This window comes from Erigeron canadensis, chromosome 6, assembly GCF_010389155.1.
Source record: "Erigeron canadensis isolate Cc75 chromosome 6, C_canadensis_v1, whole genome shotgun sequence".
Lineage (NCBI taxonomy): Eukaryota > Viridiplantae > Streptophyta > Magnoliopsida > Asterales > Asteraceae > Erigeron > Erigeron canadensis.
Genome location: NC_057766.1, coordinates 39,991,542 through 40,005,197, shown reverse-complemented (window position 1 = coordinate 40,005,197; position 13,656 = coordinate 39,991,542). Strand labels below are relative to the sequence as shown.

The window sequence follows — 13,656 nt, the reverse complement described above, 5'->3', positions numbered from 1 at the left end:
ATATGTAACATCTTTTATACACAACTTACAACTTGATTAGATGTACAACTTACAATCAATGGAAAACTCATGTAGAACCCGGATCTTTGTTTCATAGCTCAACTCAACGCAGTGCGGACGAATAATATGACTGAAATAATAAATCAAGATTTATATTAGTTAGCTGAAGTTAAGCTGGTTGTGAGATAGTTAATACTTAGTAAATCCTATGTATGAGAACTATTTTGCTGCAAAACTTCTTAGTACCTACATAAAATTGAGAAATGCCGATACCAAATATGACACATATTACTTAGCCTCATGGAATAAGTCTGATAGTTACCGTCTAAAAATCGAGAAATGCTGATGTCAAATATGATTTTACTTACCAGTTATGGTAGCAATTGATGCACATAGCGTGATAACAGTTTTGCAAAACCATCTTGGTGCAGGGCTCTAAGAAAATACCACATTCATCTGGCAATACCTGCAACACAACCAAATCTGTGATTACATACCAACATTAAAATGATTTATAAGGGTTGTTCATCTTTTGCTCAATTAGAACGGGTCACATGGTAAATATATAGGTTAGTATGAAAAAAGATTCAAATGGGTCAAAAGTCACTGGTCACCCACATTGTATTGGTAATGCATAAAAGCTTCCAAAATCATATCTTGTTCTTCGAGTAGATGAATAATGAAATAGTACACCGTTGTGGTGAAAAATGTCTTAAGTCAACCCAATGAACAGTGGTACCCAGATCGCTTATTTTCACAAATCTAGTCACACACAATACCAACCTTATGTCCAACAACGTAACAGAAACTCGGACATGTTTGAATCAAACATGAACACGGTGAATTTATCCACTGGAATAACAAAGATAAAAAGCATGTCATGTCAGTGTAACCCAACTCCATTCAAAGTTAAGCACCACCTTTATCCGTATGAATAGGAATGGAAGCTGTTAACATTGGTTTAAAAACTCGAAAAAATGAACATTCTTGTATTAAGACAGCCATATGAAAATACAAGATAAACAACATTGATGAGATCGAGACACATATTGTATTGAAGATAATATAAATGAGTGCATAATATTTTCAATTATATCTGTTAAATAAAAGGGTATTGGTTGTCATGTTTTACTTCATCTTCTAAATAAGTAAGCAAGCATATAACATTTTTCTTCTCCTGCTTTTCTAAAATGATATTATGCATTGAAGATTTATAAAACGCATTTGACAAATAATATCATGAATCAAAGACGATATCTTGAAAGTGACATCCAACAAAGTCAAGCCTCGACCAAGTAATTAGATCTAGCATATAAGAAAGAAGATAAAATAAAGTTTTATCTTTTTAATCAAACTAAAAGCAACTATAGATACCAAAACCTATTAATCGATACATACAAAGATTATGTATTAAGAATAAGCACTTAAAATTTAAAAGTATATGTATTAAAAAAATGGAATACCTGAAATAACCACAGCAAATCCACAAACATCGGTGAATAATCAATAAATGCCTATTCTTGTAAGATTTAGAAAAAAAAAAATCATAAATCAATATTAATAAACATAGAAATCAAATTTTGGTTGAAGAACAACTTATTTTGGATGTCGATTGTGGTTGAAGAAAACCTACACATATTCAAAACGGGCTGCACCACCAGGATAAACACAACTTATTTTGTAACTTAAATAAAATCCTAAAAATATAAATACAAAAGAAGGAAGACAAAATTAAATAGGTCATTTTTACCTCTTTTCTCTAGTAATTTGGACGACTCGGTAACAACATCATCATCTTCATGCAAAACATACATACACAAAAAAAGATAAACATCGATACATAGAAGCTTGAAATCGACAGATGATAGATCTGGAAGTAAGAAAGTGAGAGAATGAGAAAAGAAGTGTGTTGTGTTTTTCTTTTTGAATTTTGAATGGAAGATGAAAAGGAAGCGTTTTGAAATTGATAGATCCGGAAAGAGAAAGCTGCCATTTTAAAATCCTACATACTGCACTAACGATGTTTGTAAATGAAGGGCACGTTGGTAATTTCGCATCGCTTCTTTCAACACATAACTATTTTTTTTATAAAATAATATAGATAAGTTTATTTATTTTTTCTTAAGAAAAGAAAACATAGGATAACGATAAATAGGAGATGATATGATATAAAAATTAAAAAAGAAAAGCCCCCATCTTCATAAAAGCTCTTTTTCTATCAATCCTGTGGTTTTCAATTCTTTGTGCCGTACTTTTCCACACAAACTCCCCCCCCAAACAAATCCATCATTCTTTCTTTCTTTCAATTATAATAATAATTTAATTAATCTTTCACTGTAAGTCTATACTCTATTTTCTTTCTTTCATTTAATTAAAGCTTCTTAATTTCGCATTTAAATTTCCTACATTCTAACAAACAGCATTTATTTATACATATATTTATTATGATTATGATTGTATATAAATGTCATGCTTTGACTGTTTTTGGTTTTCTTTATACAATGCAATCTTGTTGGTGTGATTAGTAAATATATGTTTAATATACACATTTATGATATATATAGTGTTGTTAAAAAGTTAGGGTTTTGTTAGCCAATGTATGTCTATTTTTGTTGGGTTTTTATTCTATGTTATATAGTTTATATATCTTTTTTTATAAGAAAGTGTGGCAGTTGATGTGTTTTTATTTATTTAGAGGAAATATGAGTAATGAAGAAGAGAAGAGATGTCCTTTGTGTGCCGAAGAGATGGATTGGACTGATTTACAGCTAAAGCCCTGCAAATGTGGTTACGAGGTTTGCTTCTTTTTTCTTTTTCTTCCAAAGTTTGTATCTTTTTGGCTTTTTGAAAGATTTTGTATTATGGCTTTTGTTTTATGTTTAGTAAAGTTCAAGTTTGGTCCTTTCTTGAATTTTGTGTTCGGATAAGTCAAGTTTTAATATTCATTGTCCCTTATAATGATATCAGAAAAGTGTGGTATTTCGGTTACAAATGTAATGTTATGTCCAAGTTGAAGTCTTTATGGCTTTTGAGACACTGACTTTCCTTGAGGTTGTCATGCCAAGCAATACCAAGAATACACTTTTTGTAATGATATTAACAAGTGGTACTGAAAGGTAAGTTGACTAAGTTTTATAGAATGTTTGACACGGGAAAATGTGCCCACAAGTGTGTGATACAGCAAAGCTGAGATTGACACACTGAGATTTCTAGATATATGCATATACGATAGAAGGTTAGGGTGGCATACGTTACCGAGAAGTGTAAGCATCACCGTTTGAGTCTTTGAGGGATTGATTTTTTTGCCCATTTAATAAAGAGATATATTGCAATGCCAAAACCTGTTCCAAGCTGGCATAGGCAGCTTGGGATGGCCAGGGAAAAAGTCTGTGAAACGGCCACGGGAATACCGTTAGGCGATGTACATCATAGCCAAAGGCTCGATTTCCCCCCTTAGCCAGAACATGGATCCGCTCCGTATTTTTATTTTGTTGCAATGCAAAAGTAGCATTTTACTGAAGTTGTCGCATGCCCACACCCTGACCTTTCTTTTGGTGTCCTATGTTTGGTGTCGTAATCCATCACTTGATACAAAATCAACCACATGGTTAGGGGTAACTCTACAGCAGCATCTTTTATTTTCTAAGTTTTATCTTATAATGAGTTTATGCAATACAACGTTCTGTATTCTACTTTGAGAATAGAAGATAGCAATGGTATACGGACAAAAAAATTTTCACTTTACATTAAACGTATTGTATGCAATCATTCTGAACTACTTAAGAATTCAGGTGTGTGTTTGGTGTTGGCATCACATAATGGACATGGCAGAGAAGGAGGCTACAGAGGGGCGGTGTCCTGCCTGTCGCACACCTTATGATAAGGATAGAATTGTTGGGTTGGAATCAAATTTTCAAAGGTTTGAATTTCTCTACTGCATATTTTATATTGCTACATCTTACCCTGAGATTCACAAAGCCTATCGTTTGTGTAGGATTGCTGCCAATAGTTCTTGCCGAAAACAAAAGCAGCCAAAGGCAAAGCAAAAACCAAATGAAGGAAAGAGGGACCTTAGCAATATTCGAGTGATTCAGCGAAGAATGGCCTATATCATTGGGCTGCCTCTTAGTCTAGCTGATGAAGATGTAATCACTTGCCAGTTTTTTTTGTTCATTTTCCCCCCAATGTTCAACTTTTCTTTCAATTCCGTTTACGGGTCATTTGTTTTTATAGCTCTACAAGAGTCACCGTGCCTAATTCTTTACAATATTGTTTTTGGGTTCTTTTTTATTATGCAGTTATTGCGGAAAAAAGATTATTTTGGCCAATATGGAAAAGTTACCAAGGTTGCTCTCTCTCGAACCGCTGGTGGGACTGTTCAACAGTTTGTCAATGATACTTGTAGTGTGTATGTTTCACAGTCTCTTAAATTTAAATCAGAGCTATTACAGTTTTCTATTTTTAGTTTTTTTTTTTTTTTAATATTCTTTGCAATATATCTATCAATTCCATGAGTTATATGTAGTCCCTAGTTTACTATGTTTGAGGACATCATTGCCTTTGCTAATGATTTCTGTAGTACATTCTATATGTTCACTAGCATCTTATAGATCGAATATATATTGCTTCTACGTTCTAAGCATTATGTTTATGTTCTTTCATCTGCTGCTTAGTGTATAATTCTGAGTTTCCCTCTCCTATATTACCAGATATATTACATACTCTAAAGAGGAAGAAGCAGTGAGGTGTATACAATCTGTGCATGGCTATGTGCTGGATGGTAGGTTTTTAAGGCAAGTACATAACCTCTTATCCCTCACTTATATTTATGAGCCATTCTTCTTTGTTGTTGTATGTATATAATTTAATTACTGATTGATATTGAACTTTGCAGAGCATCATTTGGAACAGCAAAATATTGCCATGCATGGTTACGGAATATGGTATACATGATATGCTCAATGATTGGTGCAATAAAAATCAGTTATCCTTATGTAAATCTTTGGAAGCTTATATAAATTCTTTTGTTGGGCAGCCCTGCAACAATATTGGTTGTTTATATTTGCATAGTATTGGTGCCGTAGAAGATAGTTTTGGCAAAGATGAAATAGCTGCAGTTCATACTAGGTATTACATGCAAACGTTTGGTTTTCGCTTATAGTTCAATACTCAAAGGGACTCTCTGAAAGATTTACTGATTAGTTTTTTATACAATAAATTGTGGATTTGGAACAATTTTTGCTTTGGCTCTTATTCGTTGATTGTCATCAGTGCTAATTTTTGCTTAAATAATCAGCCTTGGTACTTGATTCGCTGATTTTGCATTTTGCCACAATTCTTATTTCAGGAATAGAGTTCAGGAAATTGTTGGCTCCACCCAGTATCTGCATAAACGCTCTGGAAGTATGTTGCCTCCACCGGTAGATGAACGCGTGAATAACTGCAGTGCTTTGGCTGAGGAACCTGTTATTAGCAATGGTTTAAAAGTAAGCTAATTTTTGCTAATTCGTTCAGACTGGTGTCTCTGTTGGTATTGTTATTAAGTCTCTCCTGCCATATACAAAGGCCAAGAACCTAATTATTGGAGTGGATCATAACTTTTTGCTTCTTTGACTTTGTCAATTTTTAGGATGCAGCCTATGCTGCAGCTGTTTCTGGTCATCACAAAGACGGGGTAGTTAGATCATCTAAACATATGACAAGTTTTGTAGATATTGTTGGAAGGCCGTGTCATTCAGGTTCAGATAAAGATGTGAGCTCGGTAGAAGGACAGATACTAAACTTATGTTCTGATATGTCTTCTGTATGTATGGATAGGAATAATCATGATAAAGCTGAAGGTTCAGATTTAGGGTCGTCGAAACCATCAAGTCCTGAACAATCTGTCAATGGAATGCTCAGTAGCAAACTATATAGTGAGCCCTTTAGGGAAGCTAATAATCTAGCTGATCTAGCACCTAAGGACACTAACATAACAGAAGCAGAATCTGATTTGGCATTAGATTCACGAGCATCAATAAATCCGTTTTATCCAGCTGAAGTTGTTAAGAATTATAATGACCATGCCCGGTGGCGGATGGATTCTTGTACTCGGAATAATGTAAATAGTGATTCAGATAAATGCTTTGATCAGTCTAAATGTACAAATTCTGTATTAAGTGATGGATACAATGAAAAAGGATTTCTAAATTTGTCTACGTCAGATAGGGTATATAGAGGCTCTAAATCGTTTTCTAATGAAGAAATAGTAGAGCACTTGAGACGGCTTGATAATGACAGTCCTGTGAATGATGACGAAAATTCTGCTGCTGTGGAAAGCAGTATAATATCAAATATATTGTCCATGGATTTTGATGAGGGTGATGATTCAGTCTTGCCTCAAACGGTAGCTGGATTGTTTGATGGGAAAGATGAGCAACATGGTTCTTCATGGAACTTCCAAAATAGTGATCAATCAAGATTTTTGTTTGCAAATGAACAGGGTCATGTTAATCAAGAGTTGGGGTTTTCTGTTCTTCAAGATTCTAGGGAGAACCGGGACAGTATATATAAGCCACAGTATCAGGGTATGTATGTCACACCTATGTACATATATACATACATTCATAGAGGAAAGTTATTTTGAGTCCAGCTTAATTTGAGTCCAATTTGAGTCCATTGATCTTCTTCCATCTCCTCAAATCCCAACCACCTCCTACCACCACCACCATCATCTCCGACCACCACCATGATTTTCCGGCGACGGCGACCACCTCCACCACGACTTACACATGTGTAAGTTATATGGACTCAAAATAACCTGCCCCTACATTCATATTTACATAGATAGATGCACATGCACATACTTGCACATATTTATTAATAAAGTCAAGAATCATTTAGTTGCATCTGTTTAAAATTTAGATATTCTTTTTTTGTTTGGAAAAACACAACTGCTTTCATGAGCATTATGTTTTATGTTCTTTATTGCAATTTTAGGTGGTTTATATATCGATGTTGTTTATTAAGATAGTCATTTCTAAATTTTTTTTTTCTTCATGCATGAAAGCATCCAAAGCTCAGAACGTGACACCTCCAGGATTCACTAACCCTCCTCCCGGGTTTTCCTCAAGCATGAAAACTGAGCAAGTTGTTTCTGCGAGTTCTGGTATGTGATCCCTTTTCCCATTCTTTTTATATATGTCTTTATACGATGTTATGTACTTATTTGTTGGGGAAATGTTTTTGCTAAAATTCTATTATGCTTCTCAATAGAGAGAGAAAACAGGACATATAGTAATAATCAGTATACTCAAGTTTTTGTACTAAGATGGGCAATTCTAAAAGGAAAAGGGGGGTTGTTATCATTTCTATTTCAGTCTATTAAATGTTAATTTGGTCATGACGCTATACTGGATTAATTGTACTTTCTTTGCTAAAATTCTTTCAGGAAGTTATATGATGAATTCTTTGTCAAACAATCAGTATGGTATGCCATCAATAGGGAATCATCACAACAATAGCAATGATCTTATCGATCCTGCTATAATGGTTGTTGGAAGAGGCAAATCATTGTCTTTTGACATGCAGTCGAGCACATTCAAAGATGAGACAAAACTCTGGCTCTTGATGCAACAACAATCTGCATCTGCCACACAGCATCATCATAATGAGCCTAAATTTTCCCAAACCTCCTTTATGCAACAACACCACACACCCCAGTCTCCTTATTCACGGAATGGTTATTATGGCGAATTCACTTCCAGGCTTGTGGATCAACACCAACAGAGCTACACCCAACAACAATACTCACAACCTAAGTTTGCAAATGGTCATATCTCAAATGGGTATCAGCAGCTGCATCCGGATGGGGCTCAACAATACAGTAGAAGTGATGTGGGCTTGCCAGAACAAATTCAGAAGAATGAGAGATTAGGGTTGTATGGTGACTATTTGTTCCAGATGCCAAGTTCTGGTGATGTATACACTCGGGTACTTGGAATGTAAATTACTCACCTTCTTAAGTTATCTGGTTTGGTGATATGAAATGGAAAGAACTTCTAGGTTTTTTGTCATATTATTTGTTTGTTGTGGTTGTGGTTAGTTTTCTCTTTCAAGTTCTTTATTGTTTCAATTTTGGAGCCCCAAATTCTATCTTTCATTTAGGTACCCAAAGATGTTGCTCCTCTTCTTGAATCATCTTTATTTTGGGTAACCTATGTTATGGTCATAAAGCCTCCTTCAGTTTGGGTAACTTATGGTCATAGAGCCTCCAGCATGATTGAAATGCTTGGCATAGTAGATATAGAGAATAACGTAACATCAACTTATATTCTGAAGTTGGACTGAACTAAAAAAAAAATGCAGCATATGCATATTTGTTTACATACAGGAAGAAACATATAGCATTCGATGGAAATAATACCTGAGACCTCATGTTGCATTGTATTATAGTGGAACCAGGAACTTTTATGTGATGTATACGGAAGCATAAAATGAATACTAGACTATTAGAGTTTATGCAAGCTACCATCAAAGAAAAATAAAGATCTACACTTCTACTTGTATATAGAACAAACTTTAGACAGATTGGTAGGTTTGGTATTGGGAATAAGTACCACTCGGCATTGGATTGAAGGGATCGCGGAAAGAAGTCATTGTCTGTGTTTGTGTTCTAAAAAAGGTGGTCTGTAAACTTGGTAACAGAAGAGAATCCTGATGATGCTGCAGTAGAGGCAATGGGAATGGACACACCCACATGATCAGCAGTAGCCACCTGCATTTGCCATGCTGTGTTTGAGACTCCTGCTGAAGGAACAGCCATTGAAGATCCCATTCCTGTCATCGTTTCCTGTCAAAATATTATCTCAAATTGAGTATATGCATGCAGTAGTTCCCTGGGTGGGTCAATGACATTATGACAAAGGAATTAGATAGTAACAAAGGAATTTACAGAGAATTTTTTTTTGTGACAGAAACTGGGATTTCCATAAACTACTCTGTTCTGGAACGTTACACAATATCCCGACATGTATGTTTTGACAGTTCATTAGTACAGGGTCATTACTGTTAATCAGAGCAATTCATGTAAAAGTTGTTGATAGTTACCTCATAATTTGTGGTATGACTGGAATACATAATAGGCCGGGATGGAAAGTGCTGGGGTACGACTGTTGGGTCATGGTAAGATTCTGCACCCACTGAACCATGAGCAAAGCCTCCAACCTGAAACTCCAGAAGGATACAACTATTTTTGAGAACATGTCTATTTCTGTCTCACAAGGGAGTTAATGATTAAGACTGGGGCCTATAAAGCAATAAGCAGAAGTAACATTGTGTGCACCTTTGGTCTTTTCCCAGATGGCAATTTATGAGTGGTAAAACCCATGTCAAAGTTGACATGATTTCTCTTTGGGCCATCTATAATGGAAGAAACCCATAGGTTGAGATCAAGATTGTGACCACTTTCTGCACCAACAAAACATAATGACATTAACAGATCAACAAATTATATATAAATTTGCATCATGTTGATAAAAGAAATTACATGGGAAAGGAAACCACAAAACTTGTGAGCAATCAATAGTACCTTCACTCCTTCCTTCGAAACTCATATCCAATCCATAAGTGCTTGGCTCAAAGTTGGTGACAACTTCCCTTCCATTACATATAATGGCAGCTTTATCATAAGCCCTGTTATCAGAAAAGAAATTGCAGATTATGCTAGTGGATATACACTAGAAACTTGAGAGGCCAAATGCATTCCGTATCAAGGACTTGTTTAATCACAAACTTCTAAGAAACCTTGCTGCTTCTACTTGCAACCAAGCATTTTTGTCTTATTGATAAAACCAGCTCCCTAAATGTAATTACCATGAGATTCTTATAATAATATCTGATCTGGCGAATATTAACTGCAAGAATGCATTACTACTAGAACTATACAGCAACTAATTTGCAGCAGAAAGTTGCATCAATCTCATCCACTCAGTTTGGAAAAGTAAAATAATAATAATGATCAAACTAAAATAAAGCCCAGAAACGGTGCCTTACTTTTTCCCAAGGAGCTGACCCATGCGAGTCTCCCATCTACCACATTTGTGATGCGTTACTCTTTGGTATTTTGAACTGCCACGTGAGAATCCATTACTCTGTCGACGCAGTATATGAATGAATTCTTCTTTTGACAAGTTCTTCATCTGTTACATCAGTTTCAAAAAGTTACATCTTATAATGATCATAGAAATCACACGTACTATCCATCAGAAACCATAAACACGGAAACTGTCTCTACCTGGATCATGTCTTCCTCATAGTCGCTTACATTGAAATTGATATCAGCATCAGGTCCTCGAAACTTGATTGCAGCCCGATCATAGGCTCTGAATATAAAATTCCACCAATTGAAGTCAAAACCACGAGACTAGAAAAACCACCAAAACAATCCAAACCAGCTTTATCAACTATAAATGCTCACCTAGCTGCAGTATGAGCTGTGTCAAATCCACCTGTAATCAGTGAACCCTAAATTAACACATAAAATCGAAACTACTATGTTGCTTGGTGTATTTAAAATATATATTTGAATATCTATCATTATTCTTACCTAGATATAGTTGTTTACCGCAATCCCTGTATAGATAAAATACAAATAATTATATTAGATTCTAATATCATCAAACAGGACAGTAATAAGCATCCTGCTCATTCCCAATCTACAAATGATATCAAAATTTATCATTAAACAGTTCCTCAATGTGCATTGAAATATTGTACTGCACAACTAGTAATGCACATGAAGTTAGTAATTATCAATTAGAAGATCTATTAATCTATAACATTAACAGATAAGATATTTTAGCTACTATGAATTTTCGAAATTAGAAATAAAACATGTGAGCAATTATATAGGCAAATTAAAATCAATAAATATCAATCTCAATTTCAAACAGAGGACACACACCAGATATGTGATTCCCAGCGGCCAGTCCGACGATAAAACGTCACTCCACGGTACTGTGAGCTTCTAGACGGCGGTCCACGGCGGTTCCTCTTTGCCTTCTGCGGCACCACTTGCGTGTTTTGAACAGGCACTGACGCAAATTCCGGAACCTTGAGATTCAGCCAATCCGTTCCAATGAATGATTTCGCTAACGGCGGCGATGTTATCAACCGATCCTCCAACTCCACAAAACCGGCAACCGGAAAAAACTGCCTAGTAACCAAACCTACCGGCGATAGTTGCGAATTCTGCTTGGACTCACCTGCTTCATTTATGATATCAATACAAAACGACCGCGTTTCGAGCTCCACATCATCGGCGTTGAGTACGTCGGAGGAAAAAGAAGTAGCGGAATGAATCTCCGATTGACGATCATTAGTCTCGAAATTAGTATTAGTAACCGTTAAATGAACGTTAAGATCTAACATCTTCAATCCTTGATTCATATATATGTATATATACACACACTATATCTATTTGTATTATAGATTATATAGCCAGTTATATCATTTCAGTTAGTTTCTGATTGAATGAAGCTACACACAGTTAAAGGTGAAACTGTGTGAGATGGAGATAGAGATATATATAGAGAGAGAAAATGGAGGGGAAATGTAATGAAGTACATATATAGAAGCACCGAATATTTCGGATGATATGTAACAAACAATAATCTACTAACTGATTTGCTACTCACGTTTTGTGTATGTGTGTGTACAAATAGCTGCAGACAAGAGAGAGAAGGGGTGGGGGTGGGGGTATGGTAGTTTATGTTGCAGTGAGGATTATAGAAACGACGCCGTTGTCAGGTTGTAAAGGAATTTGGCGAAGAACAAGAGAACAGCTGGTTAAATTTTTTATGAGAAATAAGAAACACGTGATTTGTATTCTATTCCTCTCCAACGCACAATGTGAACCCGAGGTGAGAGCCCTTTCGTGCCGAAACCTGGGCGCCAACGGGTTGGAGTCGGAGGCTCCACGAGAAAGGCCGGCACGAAAGCCTATATATATATATACACACACGTAACGGAACGTGTTCAATTTGATTTTTTTTTTACAATCTAATACGGAGTATATAAGATAATTAACTTTTTTTAAAGAATCGTAAAACCATACAAACGGTTATATGTTTCTCTTTTCTTCTTCTTTTAAGTTAACTGAAGGCTTTTAGTAGTTATTACACTATAAAACATTTGTTCCTTTTAAATTTTTTCAACTATCAACTAAGTAGTTGATAATCCTAAAATGTCTTTTTTTTCGTACTAATTTGAACAACTTCACCTAATATACTTATAATATCTTTAATGAAACTATTTAAAATATATATTTCTCATCCTTTAAAATAACTATAATGCCCTCTTTAAAATTTTTTTTTTTAACACTAAGTTATTAGTGTAGTTAGTAGTTGAGACGATACGGTAACATCTAATTTAACAGTGCGAAGCTCAACTTAAAAACCCCCATAAAATTAAAAGTTTCTTAAAGAGTTTTCTTTAACACATATAATGTGTTTTCACATATAAGGAGGGGAAATAATCTAATGAGGTATTGCATAGTCATTGATTTCAATCTCGTGAAATTCTTTTTTTTTTTAAATCTAAAATGGACAATAAAGACATGTAACCAATGCATTCAAATATATTCTTCACAAAAACTTAAATATATACTTTACAAAAATATATTAATACCTTTTTTATTTTGTAAGAACAAAATTAAGTTATTTATAATGATACAAAAATTTGCCTCTTAGAAAGAGTTGAATTGATCGATGGATGTGAGAAGTAAACGTCGTTGCAACGTTGCTTGACAAAAAGAACATTATAAATTATAATCAATTTTCATTGAAAAATGAAATGCTACTTTAAACAAAATAAACGATTTTTACACCATATACATTTTTATTATACATAACAATATACGGAGTATGAATTAAACAACTATATAATATAATTGCTTATGCACGTACCGTTGTGTCTGAAAAATGATAAACTGGTATCGTCCACTTGCTAAGCATATACATTTGCTGTGAACTTGTGATTCGTGCGAGATATCAACTTTAGCTTCTAAAATATACACATGTGTTGTGATTCGTGCGAGATGTCAACTTTAGCTACTAAAAAACTTTTGGTTCTAATCGTTTTCACGTGTTCTATTGACAGATTATGACTACATATGGCCTCATTTGTTTTTGCTATCAAGTTGTCAATAAAATATTAGAGTTTAAGGCTTTAAGCATTAATTGCCCGCCAAACATTTTTTTGTTTTCTATACGGTTACGACGTATAAACTTATATTTAAAAATTTGTACAAGACTGTCACTTGTGATCCGATTTTGGCAATGGTTACATTTTGATTTCCGGCAACAATGCTTTATTTATTTTTTGCCCGCGAAAGCATTTTTTTTTCACAATTTTCACACTTTTCTCACTTTTTAGTACAAACTTATGTAACAAACACTTTTACATTTTTTTTCCATCAATATATCACTTCATCAATCATCACCTTTAATTTTTTCCAACTAGATTAAAATTTTGAAAGTTTATAAATGGTAAAAACACAAAAAAAATAAAATAAAATATTGATGAGAATACTTGTGACATTGGTTTGTAAAAAGATGGAAAATCTTTGAATAGAGCTTCCGCCGGGAAAAAAATAGAGAATCGCCGCCGAATAACAAA

At 34.6% G+C, this 13,656-nt stretch overlaps 2 protein-coding genes across 3 annotated transcripts; one reads left to right on the top strand and one right to left on the bottom strand.

Moving 5' to 3' along the window:
- The first annotated feature begins 2,233 nt into the window (after positions 1–2,233).
- Positions 2,234–8,054, top strand: LOC122606004. Of its 2 annotated transcripts, XM_043778973.1 has the most exons (12): positions 2,234–2,336; positions 2,696–2,795; positions 3,792–3,919; positions 3,995–4,145; positions 4,299–4,408; positions 4,710–4,793; positions 4,895–4,943; positions 5,036–5,127; positions 5,348–5,486; positions 5,630–6,566; positions 7,049–7,147; positions 7,430–8,054. In XM_043778973.1, exons 2-12 carry the CDS (start codon positions 2,703–2,705, stop codon positions 7,984–7,986), a joined length of 2,439 nt encoding a protein of 812 aa, XP_043634908.1. In that variant the 5' UTR covers positions 2,234–2,336; positions 2,696–2,702; the 3' UTR covers positions 7,987–8,054. The 2 variants fall into 2 exon arrangements, with proteins under 2 accessions (XP_043634908.1, XP_043634907.1); XM_043778972.1 differs by lacking the exon at positions 2,234–2,336 and having other exon boundaries at positions 2,665–2,795.
- A 242-nt stretch (positions 8,055–8,296) lies between these two features.
- LOC122603925 (ethylene-responsive transcription factor RAP2-7-like) lies at positions 8,297–11,877 on the bottom strand. Its single transcript, XM_043776781.1, has 9 exons — positions 10,943–11,877; positions 10,586–10,611; positions 10,457–10,487; positions 10,274–10,361; positions 10,033–10,178; positions 9,569–9,672; positions 9,323–9,447; positions 9,088–9,204; positions 8,297–8,830 (listed from the first exon to the last, which is right to left on the bottom strand). Exons 1-9 carry the CDS (start codon positions 11,425–11,427, stop codon positions 8,654–8,656), a joined length of 1,299 nt encoding a protein of 432 aa, XP_043632716.1. The 5' UTR covers positions 11,428–11,877; the 3' UTR covers positions 8,297–8,653.
- Between the last annotated feature and the right edge of the window lie 1,779 nt (positions 11,878–13,656).